The 24332-nt window shown below is 38.9% G+C and overlaps 1 protein-coding gene across 5 annotated transcripts in view; it reads left to right on the top strand.

Moving 5' to 3' along the window:
• Nucleotides 1–24332, top strand: part of SPECC1L (sperm antigen with calponin homology and coiled-coil domains 1-like) — a 148556-nt gene that overhangs the window by 104113 nt on the left and 20111 nt on the right. For all 5 annotated transcript variants that reach the window (XM_008574500.1, XM_008574504.1, XM_008574502.1 and 2 more), the window contains 2 exons: nucleotides 687–843; nucleotides 4981–5083. In XM_008574500.1, the coding sequence (XP_008572722.1) occupies nucleotides 687–843; nucleotides 4981–5083 (260 nt within the window). The remainder of the gene's footprint in view (nucleotides 1–686; nucleotides 844–4980; nucleotides 5084–24332) is intronic.

Below are 24332 nucleotides of genomic sequence, written 5' to 3'. Positions count from 1 at the left end.
GCCCCGACCCCCCGGGGGGGGCGCCCCCGCGCTTCCCAAGGGGGGCACGGTAGCAGTGCGCCACCGGGCCGGCCCTTTTTTTTTTTTTTTTTTAAATTTATTTAAAGATGACCGGTAAGGGGATCTTAACCCTTGACTTGATGTTGTCAGCCCACGCTCATCCAGTGAGCTAAGCGGCCATCCCTATATGGGATCCGAACCCATGGCCTTGGTGTTATCAGCACTGCACTCTCCCAAGTGAGCCACGGGCCGGCGCCTTTAACAGTGTTTTTGGCTAAGTTCAGAAGCGTTGGGTTGATTTTAATTGTGGGTGTTGGGTAGGAGTGAGTAGTTGAAAGTATTGCTTTAATTAGCCTTTGGTTTTTAGTTGTATTTGTAATTAAACAGACATTTGTAGATTACTCATTATGTGCTCAGTAGGTAGTGAGTGTTACTGGAGTGGACAAGACACACTCCTTGCCTACAAAGAATGTGGGGATTGGTACATATTTCAACTACTGTACATTTTTACAGGTTTTTTTTTAATGAGAAATTAAGAAATTCTTTCCAGTTATTGTTAAATGTTGGTTTTTCCTCCTAGATGGTAATATCTGTTCTTTTTGGAATCTTCAGAAGAAAATATTTCAAGAACTCAGTCTAAAATGTTTTTGCTGTAAAATGTATAATGACTTGTTTCTCACAATCAGTGTCTCGACGAAGTAGTGAAGAAATGAAACGGGACATCTCTACACCGGAGGGAGCATCACCAGCTTCTCTTATGGCTATGGGAACCACGTCACCACAGCTTTCCCTGTCCTCCTCTCCCACAGCATCTGTGACCCCCACCACCCGAAGCCGGATAAGGTAGAGAACAGTTAATGGTGATACATTTCATGTGTGCCTTTCCTGGCCTTTCAGAGTCAATGATCGGGTTGTAAAATAATGACATTTGAGCACTGTGTTTTTTCTTTCTTTTTTTTTTCCTTTTTGTCTTTTTTCGTGACCGGTAACGGGATTGCAACCCTTGGTGTCGCGCCCATACCGCAACCAGCAACGGGATCGCAACCCTCGGTGTTGCGCCCACACCGCGCTCAACCAGTGAGCGGACCGGTCTCTATATGGGATCCGAACCCTCGGCGGGAGCGCCGCCGCACTCCCAAGCACTGCCCTCTACCGAGTGCGCCACCGGGCCAGCCCTTTTCTTTCTTTTTGTGTGAAGTTTACTGTTCTTCTCTTTTGTGTCCAGAAGATACTGACAAAGCAAAGAGTTGGTCTTGTCCCAAGCAGCTGTATATGAGTGTGTGTGTGTGTGTGTGTGTGTGTGTGTGTGTGTGTATATATATATATATTTTTTTTTTTTAAATTAGAGAATGGGGGCTGGCCAGTTAGCTCACTCAGGGTATGGTGCTGGTAACACCAGGGTCAAGGGTTCAGATCCCCTTACCAGCCAGCCACCAAAAAAAAAAGAGAATGGTTGAGCGCAAAAGTAAGTATTGTGGGGCCGGCCCGGTGGTGCACTGGAGAGTGCGCCGCTTGGGAGCGTGGCGGCGCTCCCGCCGAGGGTTCGGATCCCATGTGCAGACCGGTTCCCGCTCACTGGCTGAGCGTGGTGTGGGCGCAACACCAAGGGTTGCAATCCCGTTGCCAGTCCCCGGTACGGGCGTGACACCAAGGGTTGTGATCCCGTTACCGGTCAGTAAAAAAGACAAAAAGGAAAAAAAAAAGTAAGTATTGTGAAATTTGAATCCTGAGGGTATGGGAGGAGTGTTAGGGAAGGCCTCCTAGAAGGGTAGAATTTGAGTGGGGCCTTGAGGATGTAGATTGGTGTGAAGGGGAGCATTATTGGCAAGTCAGTAACTTGAATGAATGTACAAAAATCCCTTTTGAATATGTGAGGAATTGGGGGATGCTACAGGTAGGTGATACTGCAGATTCAGAGGGCAGATATAGAAGACCAGAGCAAGGTGTACTTACCATATCAGGGAGCAGTAGAAGGAAAGATTGAACAGGTAGGGTATGGCTAGGTAGTGGAAACTCTTTCAAGTCAAACTGAGTCACTTTGATGTGGTAGAAGCTATAGAGTGGAGTGAGTAAACTAGTGTGGGAAGATGATTCAAGGATTATTTTGTTCTGGATGAAAGTTAGGGAAACCAGCTAAAAAGATATTATAATATTTCTAGGACAAAGTCATCAAGTCGGGACTGGGGTGAAAATGGTAGAAAAGAGGTGAAGAGAGGGTTGGAGCCAGGAGTTTTTTCAAAGGAAAAGATGATTTCAGCAACAGATTTTTATAAAAGGCATGCAAGAATGGGAAATACCAGAGGTGGCTGTAAATTATTTATACTGGGAGTCTAGGAACATGCTGCTACATTAATAGCTGATAAGCAGTACATGAAAATGTAAGTTTATATTTTATTCCTGATCCTATCATGTCAGAAGCCACTTTGGATTAAGAGGTATTAAGAACTTAGAGGAAAAAAATAGATGTCAAAAATTTAACACACATTATTTATAGGGAAGAGGAAAAACTGTTGACAAGTATTAAGAAGAGTTGGAGGAATAGAAATGGGTTTCAGAAATTTAGTCATATATTAATTTATAGGTTTGAGGATGAAATTGAATATTTGGCCTCTTAAACTCAAACAGTGAACTTACTTTTAAAGCCCCACCTCTAAGGGGGCCAACCTGTTAGAATAGTGGTCCCATAGGTAGTGCAATAGGAACAAGGAGGGAGTACAGTGAGGAGGCTTGCTGGTGCACCCTGGCTGTGCAGGGACGGAACTGTCAGCACTCATGTTTGTGTCCTAGATGATGTGATCCCTGCGTGGTGCCTATGTAAAGGTCACTGGCTTGGGAGACAGGACACCCACTCTTGGCTCCCCTATTTAGGAGCTATGATATTCAACAAGGCATCTCCTGGCCTTAGTTTCCTCATCTTAAAATGAAGTTGCAAGAGTTGACCCTCTAGCTCAAGGGGGCTCTTTTCTGCAACTTCTCATTTTGTCCATACAGTTTACCTTGATGCATTTTAAGCTGTTTCTATAACAAAATGCACCCTGTGTGAGGTAAAGCAAACCTTTTGTGTTCATTGTAATAGTTACTTTTATGTTCATATTTGGTTTTTGGGTTGCCTTTTTGTGTTCATTCACATATCTTAACTTTACCTTCATTTTTTCCCTATGTTCAGTAATGTTATAGCAAACTTCTTTAAACCTTTAAACCAAAGTAGGAATCTGGTGGGCTGGCACACAATGTAAAAGTATATTTCTTCAAGGCAGCAGTCTAACTGCATGTTGAAAAAAATTGGTTATTTTGCTTTTGGTTCTAAGATAAATAGAAATTGTTTACTACTTCAGTGCACCTCTCAGTTGGAAAAGCTTCAGTTCTAAATGTGTTCTTCTTGATTTCATAGAGTACTTTGAAGGGTGAATACTCACAGAGTAAATGTGCTGAGGAATACTAAGCTGCTCGTAACATAATAACCTCTAGGACGTTTATTGGGCTGCTAAGCTCATGGGGCGTGGGGCTAGAGTCTCTGATTTACTTACAATCACTGAAAAATAGATCAATCTTTTAAGAATAGGCTACTTGTCAAGGAGCAGGTACAAAGCACTCCCTTTCTCCAGATATTCCTTAGTGTTCTGTTTTATTTCCAAAGTAGCTGCTGAAAGGAAAGATTTGGTGCAGAATATGTAGGGTTTTGTTAGCTTCTGCTGCCCCATCCACCAGGGTGATTGCAAGATCTTTTTTGATTCAGTGTCTGGTCTGGGGCAGGGTATTTATTCTGCCTACAAGGCAAATGACAGTACCATAAAGTACCCTATGTATAATTTTAAAAAATGAGTTATACATAGCTGGGATTTTTTTTTTCCCTGAAGCTTGTATGATATGTCTATTATATACTAATAAACTCTGCAGTTCCTTGAGGGTGCAGGGACCCTGTATTGGTCACCACTGATTGCCCTGCACTTACACATTGCCTGGTACAATGGCCCTTTGTTAAGGAGTCATTGAATGAGTGAGTGAGTTTACAGAAAAATTCCATTTTCTGTGCAATGTAAAATTCTAACTTCCTACAGTCAATAAAGAGCATACAACTTAGCAGTAAACACATCTGAGGCATTTTATGGAAGTTATAAATGTTTTTAAGGTTTATTGCTGTCTTTTGTCTGTCTTATCTGCTTCCTCCAATTGTAAGCTTCCTAAAGACAGGAACTATGCCTTAGAATCCTCCACCTTCCGTAACCTTTGTCCTGTGTATTTACAATAAGTGATTATAAAAATGAAGAGATGATTAAGGACATAAAAAAGTTTGGAAACAAAAAGGAGTAAAATAAACAAAAGCATAAAGATTATGGAAGGGTAAGATGGTGAATGAAAGGTATCCACAACAGCTTTCAAATGTTGCCAGTACCAGATTGTTCTCCCTGCTTCTTAGCACCCTGGAATGCTTTCCATTGATTGGGAATGCACTTTGTATGGAGTCTTTGCTACTTTCTATGTGGATAATGAGTAGAAACCCTCCCTTCAGATGGCAGAGACTCTTGAGAGCGGAGGGTCTATGGGGCATAAACTAAAAGTTATAGTAAAAATCAAATGAATGAAAAGATATGTCTTATCATTGGATGGCCTTTAATATGTGCTTTTATGCTTTTCAGCATTGCAAACTAATAACTGTTCACTTATTCTGTTGCTCAAATAAAAATAAAAATATTTTCAACTTTGGATTCCCTGGGCCGGCCCGGTGGCGCACTGGATAGTGCGCCGCTTGGGAAGCGTGGCGGTGCTCCCGCCCGAGGGTTCGGATCCCACATATAGACCGGTTCCCGCTCACTGGCTGAGCGAGGCGCGGGAGCAACGCCGAGGGTTGCAATCCCGTCGCCGGTCCCCGGTCCGGTACGGGGGCAACACTGAGGGTTGCGATCCGTTGCCGGACACGGAAAAAGACAAAAGACAAAAAACAAACAAACAAACTTTGGATTCCCTGTTTTCACTTATCAGGGAAGAGAGGAAGGATCCTCTCTCAGCACTGGCAAGAGAATATGGAGGATCAAAGAGGAATGCCCTGCTGAAGTGGTGTCAGAAGAAAACGGAAGGCTATCAGGTAAACATATGGTTCTTTTGTCCCACATGAGGAATTGGCAGACCAAGTGCCAGAGTGTCACAGCTCTCTTCATATCTCACATTAGAAATGATGAGTCTTATACTGAATTTTAGGAACAAATTCTCAAAATCCAACTTGAACTTGGGTGAGTGTCATGTGGATAAAATAAGTTTGTTACCTTTCCAGAGTAGCCAGTCTTTCCAATACTTTTAGTTTAGCTATTATAACATTTTCTTATTTAAGTTCAGGTTACATGCTTTTGTTGAGCAATCCTCTAGACCGAGTGAATATATATATATTCTACTTAAAATTAGTTTAGTTATTATGTTTATATCTTTTAGCTAAGTTGTTTTTATAGCATTTTTCCATTCCCACTGTTCTTTGTGCCCTCATCATTTTACATCTGGACTATTTTAATACCCTGCCATTTCCTCCCCTGTCTGTCTGTTTCTCTCCTTCTTTCAATATTTTATTCAGGTTTTATTTTAAGTGATGTTAAATATTACTTTGGAAAACAGGCTCTAATTCCACACAAAATGGAAACTTCTGAAATGTAGCCATTACACTGCAAAAAAATACAGGTTAGATTCCCAGTGTCCTCACATATGGTTGTAGTTACTGAGACTTCTCCCAGCTTGCAGCTGGTATTCTTGATTGCCATTTCATACTTTGATACAAATGCACAGAAGTACAGCATGAGAAAATAATTAGAGTTTTATGTTCTTGGTCTCGTTACATCAGCCCACATCTCACCAAAATGGCATAAAGGAACTAGCTATAACATCTGCAGACAATTTTTGGGCAAGAGAGATAATGAAATAGTAGAGGAACAGATTAACAGGATTAACAGGATCTGCAGGTCCCTTTTGGACACATTTGTACATGACTTCCTCAGCTGATTTAGGATTAAAGAGCTAAGTGTATTGCAGTGAACATAAAGAAAAGCCATGATAGTTAATGAGGATTTGCTAAGAATCTACATGTCTCCAGCTTCCATTGACTGAAAAGGAAATTAGCAGTGTTGATGAGGATATGGAGAAATGGGTAGCCTTATGCATTGTTGGGGGGAATGTAAAATGGTATCTGCTATGGAAAATAGTATGTTAGTTCATCAAAAAATTAAACAGAATTACCTTGTGATCTGGCAATTCCACTTATGGGTATATACCCAAAAGAACTGAAAGCACGGACTTGAGATATTTCAAATACATCCATGTTTATAGCAGCATAATTCACAATAGCCAAAACATAGAAACAATCCAGGTGTCTATTGACAGAACAAAATATGATAAATGCATATAATGGAATATCATTCTTCCTTAAAAAGGAAGGGAATTTTGACATGTGCTATAACATGGATGAACCTTGAAGACATTGTGCTAAATGAAACAAGCCATATACAAAAGGACAAATACTATGTGATTCTACTTATATGAGATGATAAATGCATATAATGGAATATCATTCTTCCTTAAAAAGGAAGGGAATTTTGACATGTGATGAACCTTGAAGACATTGTGCTAAATGAAACAAGCCATATACAAAAGGACAAATACTATGTGATTCCACTTATATGAAGAAGGGAATTTTGACATGTGATGAACCTTGAAGACATTGTGCTAAATGAAACAAGCCATATACAAAAGGACAAATACTATGTGATTCTACTTATATGAGGTACCTAGAGTGGTAATATTCATAGGGACAGAAAGTAGAATGATGGTTGCCAGGGGCTCAGGGAAGGAGAGAAAGGGTAGTTAATGTGTAATGGATACAACGTTTTAGTTTTGCAAGATGAAAAAAGTTGTGGAAAATGGATGGTGGTGATGGTAGCATATAATATGAATGTACTTAATTAATGCCACCAAACTATATATACTTAAAGATGGTTAAAATGGTAAATTTTATGTATGTTTTAACCACAATAAAAAAATTACTTTGCCAAAGGAAAAAAAAAAAGAGCAGATGATTTAAGATAGAACTAGATAGAAAACCAGCAAGGAAATAGAAGACTTGAACAGCACTATATATACCAACTCAGCCTAAAAGACATTTATAGAACACTCCACCTAGTAACAGCAGAATACTCCTTCTCAGGTGCACATGGAACATTCTAGGATAGGCTATATGTTAGGTCATAAAACTAGTCTCAATAAATTTAAAAGGTTGAAATCATGAAAAATTTTTCCAATCTTTTCTGATCAAAATGAAATATGAATAGAAATTAATGACAGAAGGAAAATTGGAAAAGTAACAAATATGTGGAAATTAAACCACATACTTCTAAATAACCAGTGGGACAGAGATTAAATCACAAGAGAAAGTACTTTGAGAAAAACAAAAATGAAAACACAACATACCAATTTTTTTTCTTTTCTTTTTTTAGCTGTTGCTTTTTATTTACTTAAATTTATATTTATTACAACACTTAAAAAATAATTTTCTATATGCTTTTGCTTTCTGCCAGCAACATAAAATTAAATTTTATTGAGATATATACCACATAAAATTAAATTTATCCATTTAAAATGTACATTTCAGTGATTTTGTTAGTGTATTCACAGAGTAGTGCAAACCATCACCATAATCAATTTTAGAATATTTTCACCATTCCAAAAAGAAATCCTATACCCATTAGCAATCACTCCCCATTTGTCCTAGGCAGCCACTAATCTACTTTGTGTCTGTCAATTTACTTATTCTTGACATTTCATATAAATGGAATTACATAATATGTAGTACTTTGTGACTGACTGGCGTCATGTTTTTAAGGTTCATCCATGTTGTACCCAGTATCAGTACTTTCCTCTTTATGGCTAAATAATATTCCTTTGTATGTATATACCACATTTTGTTTGTTCATTCTTCTGTTGGTAGGTATTTGGGTTGTTTCCGCCTTTTTTGGCTATTACATATATTGCTGCTGTGAACATTTGTGTACGAGTTTTTTATGTGGACATATGTAAATTTCTCATCCTCTTGTCCATCTTCTAGCCTGTTGCAAAATGTTTTTGAAATCATGATCTTGTTATTTTTCTTTAAGCTGCTTCATTTGTTCCCCCCTTGCCATTTGGTTAAAGTTCAAGATTTTTGGCATGAAGAGCAATACCCATTATGATTGATCTGACCCCTATGTAGTGTTGCTCCTTATTCTTGTAAATCCCATTCTTACCTTGGCACCAGATGCCCCTGTCTTCTCACTCTACCCCTTCCATCTGGGGAGTGTCTTTTCTTCAGCTTAGAAGTCACTGTCTGTGCAGAATTGCTTTTGCTCCCACTCCAGCCCTCCAAAGATCCCATTCCTCATATATTGTCCTCCCCTGCCTCCTGTGGAGCCCATGGAACCCATGAAGTCAGATTCTTCCTTGACTTGAACTCATTCCAGGATAGTGTTTTCTATATTGCAGGGCATATTCTTTGGGGGTCTTTGTGTGTATGATCCACATTTCCCGTGTGGTCCAAAATCTCACAGGATATATCACAAGAGTATTGAAGTTGTCGGTTTGCATGTCTTCCTTTATAGATTTTGAACTCCTTAGAGGAGCTCAAATAGATTTTGTCTCCCAGCATCTAGCACGAGGCTCGGCACGACAGAGATGAGTAACTGTCTGAACCTATGTACTGAATGTAATGGAATACTTTTTAAGTTCATTTTTAGAACAATAGTTCTCAAACTTGTATGTAAAAACCTGGAATATTGTGGGAAAAGTACAGACTCCTAAGAACTATTGCTAAAGATTTGTAATTTGGGAGGTATAAAGTGAGGCCCTGGAATCTGCATTTTTACAAGCACCCCAGGTGATCCAGATGCAGTTGATCCATAGTCCATGCTGTGACAGTCACACATGCAGTAGTGATTAAGACCTTGGACTTCAGTGTCAGGTAAGGTTTGAATGTCAGCTCTGTTCCTTACTGTGTGTCTGTGGGCAAATTATTCTCTTTGAGCCTCAGTTTCCTTCTTTGTAAAATGGAACAGTTACTGAGGAAGTCAAGCACAGTTCCTATCATATACTGTCTGTTTAATAGTTTTTCTTTTTTTAGTGCTCAATAAACATATTTTTAAAGATAATTTATTAAGTATATACGTGGGGTACAAAGTTAACTTTCAGGGGCCGGCCCGGTGGCGCACTGCTACAGTGCGCCGCTTGAGAGCGCGGCGGCACTCCCGCCGAGGGTTCGGATCCCACATACAGACCGGTTCCCGCTCACTGGCTGAGTGAGGTGTGGGCGCAGCACCAAGGGTTGCGATCCCGTTGCCGGTCCCGGTCCGGTACGGGCGCGACACTGAGGGTTGCGATCCGTTGCCGGACACGAAAAAAGACAAAAAGGAAAAAAAAAAAAGTTAACTTTCAATAGTTGTGTACAATGTTTAATGGTCAGTCAGATCAGGATAGTTAGCTTATTCATCACTACAATATGTAATCCATCTTTGTGTCCCTTAACCAATTTCTTGTTGACACCCCCCCCCGTTTAATAGATTTTTAATTACTTTTTTCTCCCACATTATTAGGTGTCTTCTTGTAACATAAGTTTTAGATTTTCTTAAACTACTATTTAAATTGAATAATTTTAGATAATTATAAAGTACCTCCCACTTGGTTGTCGAACTTTGCCATGTATCATATTGATTAAATGGAGATAATTCAGGCATTAAATCAGTGGCTTAACTAATGTCTCTCGGTTCCTTCTAATTTAAATTCTCTGATTCTGTGGTCTAAGTTTTTTTCATTTACTTGGTGCTTACAATGCATGAGGAAATATGCTGCATAACGGGATGGTTAACGATATGTAAAGAAAAACCTTTTTGTACACTGGAGGATCTTTGTTACAAACCCAAATCCACTCTTTCTTACTTCCTTTGGATACTTCTGTAATGATATATATGTATGGCTTTTGGTGATGTGTGTGTGTGTGTGTGTGTGTGTGTGTGTGTGTGTAGCTCTTGTTTCTTGTGAGACAGATATCTGTTCTTGCTCTTTGAAAATAGACAGGATGCTGGTTCTTTTACTTCAGTGTCTATAAGTTAAAATTGGACAGTCTGAAATGCATAATCTTTTTAAATGGAAAGACGGTAAATATGGATAAGCATACCCATCCTTTGGTGCCAGCAGTTTTGCTTCAGTCCTTTGGTCTCTGTCTACTCATAGTCTGCAGGAAAGGACAGGTTGTGACAGTTGACTAGCTGAGTAGACCAAGAGCAGTTACGTGACACTTAGCGCATACTACCCTCACAGGCCCCAAATGTATCATTAATGCTTGGACCATGCATGCTTTATGTCGAAGAAGCTGTCTAATCAACGGAGATAGATTTTCTAAAACCCATATCATCTTTCGTTAACTCTCTTAAGAGTCATCCTAAAATTACTGTGCTGATCACTGTAATTTCATTAACTATCCATTACAAAACAAAGCCCTTGTGAGTTTACCTTTTATCTAACAAATACATTTTTCTCTTTTAAATTGTGCCCTGCCATTTATTATTCACTTAAGTTTTAGAATACTAGAATATTACTGTTGAAAGGGCCTTGATGTTCTGACTTATTGTCAGGTATATAGATGTGAGACTGAAACCCCCACAAGGATAGATAGCTGTCTCATGGCTATATTTGCTAGTCCATGGCTTTACATGAACAACTTTCAGAACTTTAAGGGTTGTCTTCCTTTCTTTTTTTAAAATTAATATTTTAGGGGCCGGCCCAGTGGCGCACTGCTACAGTGCGCCGCTTGGGAGTGCGGCGGTGCTCCCGCCGAGGGTTCGGATCCCACATACAGACCGGTTCCCACTCATTGGCTGAGCGAGGTGCGGGTGCAACACCGAGGGTTGTGATCCCGTTGCCGGTCCGGTCCGGTATAGGCGCGACTCTGAGGGTTGCGATCCGTTGCCGGACACGAAAAAAGACAAAAAGGAAAAAAAAAATTAATATTTTAGTTTGTACACAATTATGTTTTTAAATTTGATTTAAATATGGAATTAACTCTAATTATTCTTAAGTACTTACAATGAGAAGTGATAATCCACTGCCCTATTCCCTTTACCTCTGAAATTTCTGCTTTCGAGAGGCAATCACTTCGTTCATTTAGCTTTTTCTTTAAGGATTGATGGTACGAGATTGATACCACAAGGGTAATTAACCAGGTAGTAGAGAAAACAATTTATACTTTCCATAAATTTTTCTTTGGTTTAAAATTTTATATTTAAGACCTTTTGTTGTATCATTGTTTTTCTGTTCTGGAAAAACATAACTGAATGCAATCAAGAAGCCTCTAAAGGTTAATTTGGGAGAGCTTCATTTTGGATGAAAAAGCTCATTGTTTTCTGATAAGATGCCAGAGCTGGAAATGGATTGTTTAAATCCGAAAGATAATGAAATCACTTAATCTAGTACAAAATAGTTTTAATGAATGAACAAAAGATTTTAGTACAGGCTGAGGTAATTTAATCTCAGATAAGCATTGTTATGTTAAGGGGTGTGCTCCATTAATGTGTGGGCCAAAGAAGAAAAGATTGGACATTTCTTAGGGAAGAGTAGTGGAATTAAAAGAATTGATGGACTTAGATAGATTAGAAGCCATCTTTTATGTGCAGTGCTTTACTTGTGTTCTAGAATTTTTTGTTCTAATATAAAAGTTAATTTATCAAATACATTGTTAGGTCTGTGCTAGGTGTTGAACTAGAAATCAGGAAATAAAAGTTATTACTATTCTCAGGAAGCTTATGGACTCTTCAGTAAAATACATGTAAGTAATTAAAACTCAGATGGACTTCTGTTTATGGTTATGATAGAATATCAGACCGAACCTCTGCTGAGACTACTGTAAAAGATATTTAAAATACAAAAAATAAGTATCAGCAAAAGCACTGGGAACTAACTAAGGTAATCAGGACAAATTTGTCAGGAGCAAGAAAACACATTGAGTTGAGCCCAATATTTCCCCCTGCTTTTTTTCCCTGGGGCATTCGCAGATTCCTGGTATGGGATGGAGGCCAAGAAGAAAACAGTGGTCTGAAGCTTCTTTCATGATCACTTTGTAGGGAGCCAAAATTTGAATTCGGGACTACTTAAGATAGCCAAGGTTCAAGAGTCCAAGATCCCATGGAAAAGAGCCTCAGAGTAGTGAACTGAACATTTGACTTAGCTTTTGCCATCGAGGTATTTTTCTAATCCTAAAGTGTGTAGGGCTAAAAGAGAAATTAAGCAGAAAGAGAAATTCAGTAGAAAGCTGTTGCTAAGAGGCTAAAAACTTAAGTATAGCTTTTGTTCTCAGCATTAAGGAGACAAAAGTTAGATTTCAAGGCCAGCCAAAGAGGAATGACCCTGACAAACACTTCAGGCTTTCAGTTGAGACCTCAAAAGAACAATGCTGTACAAATTAAGTTTGACTGGAAATGATCAGCTTGAATTTCAGCTTCAGAACTTTCATTGATTGATCAAGGTAAGCAGCCCTTACTGTAGTTGCCGCTCAGAAGAAACTTTAAAACCTCTCTGGAGGGAGGTGGCATCATCTAGCCCCTTACACTCTGATACATAATGTCCTGCATTCCATCAAAAATACCAGGCATTTACCTTAGTTGGTTAGAGCTTGGTGCTGATAACACCAAGGTGCCCAGGGTTTGATCCCTATACCAGCCAGCTCCCTGTTCCCCCCAAAATACCAGGCATGCCATTAAACAGGATCAAATGACTGAAAATCAAGAGAAGCAATGAGTAACAGGAAAAGAACTATAGGTGATCCAGATATTAGAACTCATAGATAGGCCATTAAAATAACTGATTAATGTGTTCAGAAACATAGACAAAGCAATAATACATGTGTTTAACAGCACACTAGATGCAGGTATGAATTGGAGGATTGATTAGTAAAAAATACCCACAATGAAGCACTAAGAGGTGAAAGGATGAAAAATGCATAAGAGAGTATAATAGAGACAGGGGATGACAGAAGGTTTAACACGTGTAATTGGAGTACTAGAAGGAGAGAAGAAGGAGGGATAGGAGTATAATAGTAAAAATGCTAAAAGACAATGAGATTTAAAAATTGTTAGAAAAGGGGCCAAGCCGTGGCGCACTCGGGAGAGTGCAGCGCTGGGAAGTGCAGCAGCGCTCCCTCCGCGGGTTCAGATCCTATATAGGGATGGCCGGTGCGATACACTCACTGGCTGAGCGCGGTGCTGCCAGTCACAAAAAAGGACAAAAAAAAAAAATTGTTAGAAAAGATTTTAGTTTGGGGCCGGCCCAGCCGTGCACTCGGTAGAGTGCGGCACTTGGGAGCGTGGCGGCGCTCTCACTGAGGGTTCGGATCCCATATAGAGACCGGTCCGCTCACTGGTTGAGCGCGGTGTGGGCGCGACACCGAGGGTTGCGATCCCGTTGCTGGTCGCGGTACGGGCGTGACACCGAGGGTTGCGATCCCGTTACCGGTCACGAAAAAAGACAAAAAGGAAAAAAAAAAGAAAGATTTTAGTTTGGAGGAATAATGGTAATAAGACTGGCAGCTGATTTCTCAATAGATCAATAAAAATAGAATTTGTCACTAGCAGGCCCATTCTGAAAGAAAAGTTAAAAGAGGAAATTCTTCTAGCAGAAAGAAAATAATCCCATAGGACAAACAAAATTTCAGGAAACAATAAAAGTAAATATGTAGGTAAATATAAATGAATATTGACTGCTGTATAATAAAAATACCTTGTTTACAGATATATGTAGGTTTAAAATATATGACAAAATGACTCAAAAGGTTGGGGAGGGAACAGTAAATGTAATAAAGGTGTTGTAAGGTCCTTGCATTGTCCAGAAAATTATGAAGTTATTAATTTAGACACTAATAAGGGTTACACACTGTAAATCTCTAGGGTTGCACTCTGATACAGTGGCTATTGGCTGCATGTGGTTATTGAGCACTTAAAATGTGGCTAGTCTGAATTGAGATGTGCTGTGATTGTAAAATACGTACTGAAATTTGAAGACTAAGTATGGAAGAAGAGAATGTAAAATGTCTCATTTTGAAAATACTGATTATAGGGCTGGGCAGTTAGTCAGAGCATGGTGCTATAACACCAAGGTCAAGGGTTTGGATCCCAATACCAGCTAGCTGCCCAGAAAAAAAAAAAGATTACATATTGAAATGATCATATTCTTAATATATTAGGTTAAATAAAATATGTGAATATTATGTATCTTTTTGCTTTTTTAATGTGGCTGCTGGAATATTTAAAATTATATATTGGTAGCAACTAAAACAATAATAAAAGAATAGAAAATTAAGAGGCTAATGGGGGTAAACACAATATTAATAAATTATTAATCCAAAAGAAGGCAGGAAAGGAGAGAAAAGGAACAAGAACTAAGGGCACACTAATAGATTTAAAGCCAAAATATTAAATTTGCAGTATAGGTAACTGTGCTTGAATATTCTAGTTAAAAAATAAGGATTATCAGATTAAAAACAACAGACCCAACCATGTTTTACATACAAGAGACCCACTTTAAATGGAAAGAGTGGAAAAAAGATACGCTGTGCAAGCACTAACCAAAAGAATACTGGGAGAGCTACGCTAATTTCAGACAAAGTATACTTCACAGAAAGAAATATTACTAGAGATAAAGAAGAATATTTTATGATGGTAGAATCCTTAATCACATCTGCAAAGTCACTTTTGCCATGTAAGAAACATATTCATAGATTCCAGAGGTTAAGACATTGTCATCTTTGTGGACCTGCCACAGATACTTTATAAAGTTACTACTGTCTGTGAGAGTTGAGTTTCCAGGGTTTAGTTGTGTTTTTTTAAAAAACAACTTTATTGAGATAAAATTCACATACCATACAGTTCACCAAGTTAAATTACAGAGTTTTGTAACCATCACCACAATTACTTTTAGAATATTTTCACTACCTCACCAAGAAAGCCTATACCCATAGCAGTCATTCCCAGTTTTCCCTCAACACTCTCCAGTTCTAGGAAACCACTATAGATCTGCTTATCCAGACATTCATGTAAATAGAATCATCTGTGGTCTTTTGTGACTGGCTTCTTTCATGTAGCATGTTTTCGAGGTTCTTATGTGTAGCATGTGTCAGTACTTCACTCCTTTTTATGGCTAACTAATATTTCATTGTATGGATATATACCACATTTTGCTCATCAGTTGATGGACATTTGGACTGTTTCCACTTTTGGCTATTGAGAATAATGCTACTGTGAACATTCATGTACAAGCTGTTGTTTGGATATGTTTTCATCTCTCTTGGGTATATACCTAAAAGTGGAATTGCTGGGTCATATGGTAACTATGTTTAGCTCTTTGAGGAACTGCCAAACTGTTTTCCAAAACAGCTGCACCAATTTATTCCCACCAGCAATGTACAAGGGTTCCAATTTCTCCATACTTCACCAGCACTACTATCTGTCTTTGATTTTAGCTATCCTCGTGGGTGTGAAGTGGCACCTCACACGTTTTGATTTGCATTTCTCTGTTGACTCATGATGTGTAACATCTTTTCATGTACTTATTTGTATATCTTCTTTGGAGAAATGTCCATTTAGATCATTTGACTTTTTAATTGGGTTGTCGTTTCATTATTGAGTTGCAAGAGTTCTTTACAAGTTCTAGATACCAGTTACTTATCAAATAAATGATTTGCAAATACTTTTTCCCATTCTGCATTTTTACTTTGGTGGTGTCCTTTGAAGCACATTTAGATCTAGGATCTATTTTGAGTTCTTTTGGTACATAGTGTAAGGGAAAGGTGCAACTTCATTTTTTTGCACGTGGCTATCCAGTTGTTCGAGCACTATTTGTTGAAAAATCTATTCCTTCCCCTTAAATTGTCTTGGCACTTTTGTCAAAAATTAATTGACCATAAATGTGAAGATTTATTTCTGATTATCAATTCTCTAAGGTTTAGTTTTGATTGATACTTAATATAAAGTCTCTTTAGTATTCAAGAGCCAGTATTCTGTTTGGTAGAGAAAGATTTCTTTACATTTTCTGAAAAGGTTTCTGTAATGCATTAATGAACAGACATATATATTTATATTTTACATGCATAAAATGCATCTTTAAAATTTTATTCATTAGAATAGTGGCTTATTCTTCATATTGGGATATGAACCCCTGGAGAATTTTATTAGCATGATGCTTCCAGGAATTTCATGAATACCAGGCTAAGAACTTCTGCTTTAGTAGAAATTTGTATTTGTGGTTTGTTCTTTGAATAGACATTTATTGAATGCTTGCTATGTGTTAGGCATTGTTCTAGGTAATGGAAATAGAACAATAAATAAATCTATCAATCCCTCTCATCAAGAAGCTTTCTCTCTGGTTCTATTAATAATATACATTATTGTTAAACTCGGCATTTTCCAAATACTCTGTGAACTAGCTCTGAGGACAAACACAAATTTCTCTATTAATGTTTATTGATTGATCAAGTCTATGTACTTGTTTGTTTTTATTAGGAGTAAGTTGTTTTTGTCTTTAATAAAACCGTATAGAGAAAAAGCTCAATTTATTTTTTATACAGCATTTTTTTGAAGACCCTGAAGGAAAGATTGAATTGCCACCATCATAGATTTATTTATCTTCTCAAAGAACCAGGTTTTGGTTGTTGCTGATTTTTTTTCCTTCTGTTGATTTTGTTTTCTCTTTCGTCGACCCTTGCTCTGGTCTTTATTATTTTCTTTCTTCTGCTTACTGTGGATTTCATTCATACTTCTTCTTTAGCTTCTTAAGGAGAAAGTTGTTGTCTTGATTTGAAGCTTTTCTTCTTTTCTAGTATGTTAAAACTGTTTTATTAGTATCTCACAAATTTTGATATGTTGTGTTTTCATTTTCATTCAAAATACTCTCTAATTTCCCCTTGGATTTCTTTTTTGACCCATGTCTTATTTAGAAGTATGGTATTTATCCAGATATTTGAGGGTTTTCCAGAGATCTTTCTGTTACTGATTTCTAACTTAATTCCATTGTGCTCTGAGACATCCTTTCTATGACTTTTGAATCCTTTTAAATTTATTGAGAGTCATTTTGGGACCCAGAATATGGTCTTGGTAATGTTCCGTGTACAGTGTGAAAGAATGCTGTTCTGCTGCTGTTTGAGAAATGTTCTGTAAATGTCTGTTAGATCCCATTGGTTGAGAGTATTGACTATATCCTCCTATCTTTGTTTTTGTCTACTTACTCAGTTATTGAGAGAGGGATATTAAAATTTCTTGAATATAATTGTGGATTTCTCTAGTTGTCCTTACAGTTCTGAGTTTTTGCTTTCTATATTTTGTTTTGTGTCTTTTGTTATTAGGTCCATAAATGTTTAGGATTATGTACTCTTGAGAAATTACTTCTGTCACTATGTAATGACCTTCTCTATCCCTGATAATCTTTCTCTGAAATCTACTTTGATAATATTATAACCACTTTAGCTTTCTTTTGATTGCATTTAACATAGTGTATGTTTTTCTAGTGCATTTCTTGTAGGTGGCATATAGTTGAGTATTATTTTTTTTGATGGGGACTGAGGGGGGTGGGGGTGGGTGACAGCTGGCTGGTACAGGGATTGAACTCTGGACCTTGTTGTTATCAGCACCACTCTCTAACCAACTAAGCCAACCAGCCAGCCCATTGCGCAGTTTATATATGTTTTTTAGGGAAAGGATTTGTCAGCCTCTTTACAGCCAGAAGTTTCCTAGCATGCTTCATTTTTCTATTCTTTTTTTGCTTTCCCTATTCTCTTTCACTAAACAAAAACAAAGCATCACTTATCCTTTAGTCTCCCTGAATTGAGTGTCCCCCTGTTTTGAAGAGACAGTAGAGTAAGAACTAGTAGACAAATATAAATAGCTCAGTCCTTCACAGCTTCCTATGTAATAATAGACTGTCTGTAGACAAATAGTAGAAAAGGAAGTTTTCTTCATAAATTACACGAAGTGTTTAGCATGATATTTGCTACCTGCATAACCCAGACATGAGATTGGCACTTGGCGTTAGCCGCACTCCCTTAGGCCACTAGTCATTCCCAACATTTCAGCTTCTGAGTTCTATGTATAAAGGTAATTTTCCTAACCTGAAGAGATGGGCACCAAAAGCTCAGGTTTCTCCTGATTCTTCCTGGTAAAAGGGAATAGAGAAGCTTCCTCTACACACTTGATCCCTTTTCCTCTTAACGTGTCCAGTGTTGAAGGGGGAATGTTATTCCTGCTGATACCCTCTCCCCACTTTCTTATAGAGGACATTAGTCTCTCTGGAAAATGTTACAAAATGGCCCTCTTCCCCCAATTCCTCCTCCTTTTTCTCCCCTTTTCACCTTCCTAGCATCTTCTCTTTAAGATTAGAGTTAGGACTTGGATGGTGGAGGATGGAATGAGGAAGGTTAGGGAAAGCTGGGAGTTCTGCCAATAGACAGAATGTAGTTAAAATAATGCATTAGGAATTTCTGATAGTCAAAGCAAAGCTTAGTTGGTTTAATTTCCTCTTCTATAACTGGAATCATAAGTCACAAGAATGACTGCCCAGAGTTAAAAAATAAAAAAGGTGCAGGCAGTAGATAAGGGTTTTGATCTGAATCAAATATAGGCCGAAAGTCTAAATGTTTTCATTTTACATTGTCACTTTGCGTGGAAACTAAGTATACAGAAAGATCTTATTGTTTGTAAATATCACTGTGTTCCAGGGGTTAAAAATACTTGAACAAAGGAGAAAAAGAATGGCCAGTTTTGTAGTCCCACCCATTATTTATGTGGATTATATATACTCTGAAGTTCTCCACAGTGAAGCCATAAAAATTTCTAGAGTCTAATCATTTTCTGTCCTGATGACAAGGTGTCTTTGTCCAGTAAACACACAGAGGTCAGGCAAGAACTTTACATTTCTACAAGGAGCCACCAAGGAATGGAAAGAGTTCGCATCCCAGAGCTCTCTGCCCCGGCCTTTGTTCTTCAAAATTGCAGAGTGAAAGCTAGGTGATGGCTTCTCAGTCACAGTGGAGTGAAAGAACTATTTCCTGTTTTCAGGGGATTCCTTGTAATGCCAAAAATAGTAGCTGGGAAACAAAGTTTTCCCAGAATCACAATGTACTTACTGCATTTTGTTTAAACATGATTTTGACAGCAGCTGTTAACATCTATTTCCAAAAATGTCAGGGCTAAAATTTTTTTAATTAATTGCTTAGTGCCACTGCCATAAACTAGTTTGATTGGCGTTTTTATTGTGTGGTAGATGAGAAGACCCCTCAGTCAAGTTCCCCCCCCCCCCCCCCAGCTGACACAAATTAGATTTTCCTACCCAGGTAAAAGAGTGGAGGAATTCCACATGGTAATTAGGTCTTAAATGTGTGTTTTTACTTTCCTCATGGTGAGCATCTTTCAGAGCTACATTCAAAGCCCATAAATTTGGAAAGTAACTCAGTAATGGTGCCCTTCTAGCTGCTTGGTGGAGGCATGGTCTATAAACAGCAATAGCAGTTGCTCGGATGTACCTGTTTTGACTTCATTAACAGTATGGGCTCGTAGAAGTGGTGGAGGAGGGAGGGATCTGAGAAGTTTGAGTGGAGCTATGGAGGCTTGTTTTTCTCCTTAGCTCAAGGTTCTGTTCCTTTTCCTTGCATTCTTTCTCTACTTAACTCCCAGGAATGATGTAGAGAAAACCTGCTGAATATAGTAAAATGGTTTGATTGCCAGTGCTCTTGGTTAGCTTTAAAAAAGTTGTCTCAGGATGCATTTCCTTAAATATGATGTAAAGTACTTCATCTGAATCAGCTCCCAAAATTCTATTCTCAGAAATTGAGGAAGTCAGACTTGGGACAGCCCCTAGAATCATGATGGCTGGGGCTTTTGTTTCCCAGCTGAGGGAGCTGCAGATCAGAGAGGTGACATGCTTGCCTGAGACCATATAATTGGGTTTCCAAGGTCCCATCCCCAGGCTGTATCTTCTGAGCTATCCCACCTCCCCAGCAATGTCCCAGACTCTTCAGTGAGTTTCCAGTAAGAAGGTGTATTAGTCCGTTTTTATTGCTTATAACAAAATACCTGGAACTGGGTGATTTATAAAGAAAAGCAACATTTATTGTTTACAGTTTCTGAGGCTGGGAAGTCCAAAGTCCATCTGGTGGTGGCAAAAGTGACCCAAGGATTTCACATTGCAAGATGGTAGAAGCAGAGAGAGCTAGCTGCTCATTCACTCTCTTTTTAAAGTCCTCAGAACCATGCCCCTGAGCACCATTTTTAATCCATTCCCTAAGGTGTGATCCTACAATCCAATCACCTCTTCAAGGCTCCACCTTTCAATTACCATAATAGGATTTCCCACCCTCTTAACAGTCACAGTGGGGAACAAGTTTCTAATACATAAAACTTGGGGACACAATTCAAGCTTCAGTGAGTTTTGGGGGGACATAATTCAATCCACTACAGAAGGTATTTTATTTTATTTTATTTATTTATTTATTTATTGTCTTTTTCCGTGTCCGGCAACGGATCTCAACCCTCAGTGTTGCCCCCATACCGGACCGGGGACCGGCAACGGGATTGCAACCCTCGGTGTTGCTCCCGCGCCTCGCTCAGCCAGTGAGCGGGAACCGGTCTGTATGTGGGATCCGAACCCTCGGGCGGGAGCGCCGCCGCACTTCCCAAGCGGCGCACTTATCCAGTGCGCCACCGGGCCGGCCCACAGAAGGTATTTTTTATTATGAGTAATACTGAGAAATAGAAGGTAAGTAACATTTTCAAGAGCTCTTTATTATTTTGCTAAAAGCAGAATGGAGGGTTAGGGCGATTGTTGGAATCCTGCCAGTATAGCCAGTTGTATTGCTATGTGACAACACCAGTTGTATGGCTAGGCAATTCATAACTAAAGTCAAAATATTTCATTATTTTAGTTACACTAAGTTTTCCAGTTGTATTGCGAGGGCCAGGGCTCACAGACCCTTCAAACCCATTGTACAGACTGGGTCACAGACCCCTCACAGGCCAGGCTGGGTCACCAGACCCCTCACATGCCTGGCTGGATCACCAGACCCCTCATACACAGGTCCGTGCTAGGTAATTGGGAAATATCCTGGGAGCCATTGGCAAATGACACAAATTTAGTCATCAGTCCTCAGCTTCCTCAGCAGCAGTGGCAGCTTACAGCAGATCCAGCAGCAGCAGCGGTGGCAGTCTCCCTGTAGCCCCCCAGGGGCATCCTGGGGATGGAGGGCACCATGGATCAGAGCCATTCATCCTTTATACTTAAGTCCGATAACCCAGGACACCTGGGTGCACATATACAATTACATTAGACAACCAAGGAACACCTGGGCACACGTGCATATTTACATCAAATGCTTGGCAAGACTCTGAACCCCCTCAGGACCCTGACCATTTATATTTCATTTTCCCTACACAGAATCATTAAATTGTCTGCATCTTAAATAATTTTTATATATTATCTCAAATAGCATGCACAGTCCTTTACCTCCTCATCATGAGAAATCTTTTTTTCTTGTGCTTTGTCCACATTGTATAGGATGTCAACGTAACAATGTGGCCTCTACAGAGTCGAACAATGTGGCTTCTGCGGAGTCAAAGTTTGACAGGTTGATTTCATTTTATGCATGATTGCTCTGGATTTTCACAAATGAGTTTAGCCTGAGATCATTCCAGCAATTTGTGGTGACCTCTTCATTTGTAGAAGCAGTTTATATGTAAAGGTGCCCTATTGCTGCCCCATGTTAAATAATTATAGAAAGGGTAATTAGCCATTAGACACTATAGGGAGAGGGAAAGATAAACTAGTTTCCTTTCTGAACAGGCTCTTCAGATCCCAGAGAAAGGAGGCTGGTTTGGTTATCTACAAACACTATCCAGAACTTTAATGGCTTAAAAGAACGACAACATCTATTTAGCTCATGAATCTATAATTTGGGTGGGACTTAATGGGAATATCTCATCTCTACTCAGTTTCATTTGAGGCGACTCATTACCACTGAAGGGCTGGAATCATCTGACGGCTCCATCCCTCACAAGTCTGCTGGTTGATGGTGGCTGTTGGCTGAGACTTTCACTGGGGCTATGACTGGAACACCTACACATAGCCTCTCTTACATGTGGCCTGGGCTTCCTCACAATGTGGTAGCTGCATTCCGAGGGCAAGTGTCCTGAGAGAGAGACAGGCAGAAGCCACCTCACTTTTTATGACCTAGTCTTAGAAGTCAGGCGTCATCTGTTTTGTCACATTGTCTTTGTCAGAATTTATAGCTGCCCAGTTACAAGAAGGGAAATGGGCTCCACCTCTTGATGGGGTGTAGCAGAGTTCTGTAGAAGGTGTGAGGCAGGAAATATTGCTGTAGCCATTTTTGGAAAACCTAATCTGCCACAGAGTCTGTTATCTCTTATTTAAGTAATTAGAGAAGCTAATAACATCGCAGTGATCCAGCAGAACCCTATATTCATAATGCTTTTTAAAAAAAAAAAACATTGCCTCACAAATGAGAGGGAATCTGGATAGATTAGGCAATATGAGGGTGAGAATAAGTGACAAAATCTGGCAAAGAATTTTATATTATGAGGGTACTTAAAAAAGCTCATGGAAAGATTTGTATTATCTCTTAATTCTGTTTTTTCACAAACTTTGAAGTACCTCATATGTAAACTGGATGTGTTTGCATCTGCTGACTTTGTAGTGGATCACCTAAGATTTAGTTTGCGTCCTAGAACACACAAAGATGATGACCCTGTGCCTTTTAGCACCCCCCAGGATGTCTCCCAGCAGATGTCACCTTTACATAGAGTCTCTTGGACTGTATCTAGACTGTATCCGGTTCTGGCATGGTTTAAACCTGTACTACGTTCAATTACAAAATCCTGAAACACAGGGAATACGTAAAAAGCTTGAAAACTGAGAGAGCCTACGTGGTATCTAAATGTGTTTGTGGCCCTGGGATTTTTTTTTTATAGATGTATTGAGGTATAATTGACATATAATAAACTGCATATACTTAAAGTTTACAATTTGATAATTTTTGGTGTGTATGCCCCTATGAAACTATTACTATATATAATGAACATATCACTACCACCAAAGTTTCCACGTGCCCCATTGTACTCCCTTTGTCCTGCTCTCTTGCCACCAACATCCTTTATCCCCAGGCAATCAATGATCTGCTATAACTGTATATTATTTGTATTTTTTATAATTTTATATAAATGGGATCATAGTGTGTACAGTTGGGGGAGAGGTTTTCTGGCTTCTTTCACTTAGCATAATTATTTTGAGATTCATTTATGTTGTGTAAATTAATAGTTCCTTTTTTTTTTCTCCTTAGTAGTATTCCATTTTATGGATATACCACAATTTGTTTATTCATTCAGCTGTTGATAGACATTGTTCTTTCTCCTTATTGCTTTTTGTAAGTAAAACTCCTGTGAACATTCGTGTGCAGGTGTTTATATGTTGTCTTACTCAGTTTGGGCTGTAGTACCATAGACTAGGTGGCTTATAAACAACAGGAACTTACTTTTCACAGTTCTGGAGGCTGGAGGTCTGAGATCAAGGTGCCAGTATGGTCGAGTTCTTGTGAGGGCTGTCTTCTGGATTGCAGACAGCTGTTTTGTGTCCTCACATGGTAGAAAAAAGAATGAGAGCTATCTAGGGTCCCTTTTATTATAAGAGCACTAATCTCATTCATGGGGGCTCCATCCTTATGAACTAATTACCTCCCAAAGGTTCTACCTCCTAATATCACTTTGGGAGTTAGGATTTCAACATGAATTTTGGGAGAACAGGAACATGCAGTCCATTGCATAAAAACATCTAGACCATTGAATATAAAAGTGGAATGTCTGAATCACGTATAGGGTATAGGTTTAACATTTTAAGAAGCTGCCAAACTGTCTTCCAAAGTGGCCTTACCATTTTAGTTTCCCACTAGTAGTGTGTAAGTTCTAGCTCCTTCACGTTCTCGCCAAGACTGTATGGTCAGCCGCTAGCCGTTCAAAAGGTGTGTATCTCATCATGGTTTTAATTTTGCAATTGCCTAATAATTAATAGTATTGAGCATCTTTCCATGTACTTATTTGCCACCATATATCTCTTTAGTGAAGTGTCTGTTCAGATCTTTTGCCCATTTTCTTACATTGTTTCTTAATGAGTTTTGAGATTTTTTAAAATATTCTAGATTCAAGTCCTTTATGAAATATATACCAGTCTGTGACTTGCTTTTTTACCCTCTTAACATGTCTTTCAAAGTGCGGAAGTTTGCGGGGAGGGGGGGGCAC

This window comes from Galeopterus variegatus, unplaced genomic scaffold (assembly GCF_000696425.1).
Source record: "Galeopterus variegatus unplaced genomic scaffold, G_variegatus-3.0.2 Scaffold1054, whole genome shotgun sequence".
Taxonomy (NCBI): domain Eukaryota; kingdom Metazoa; phylum Chordata; class Mammalia; order Dermoptera; family Cynocephalidae; genus Galeopterus; species Galeopterus variegatus.
This window is presented reverse-complemented; position numbering and strand designations above follow the sequence as displayed.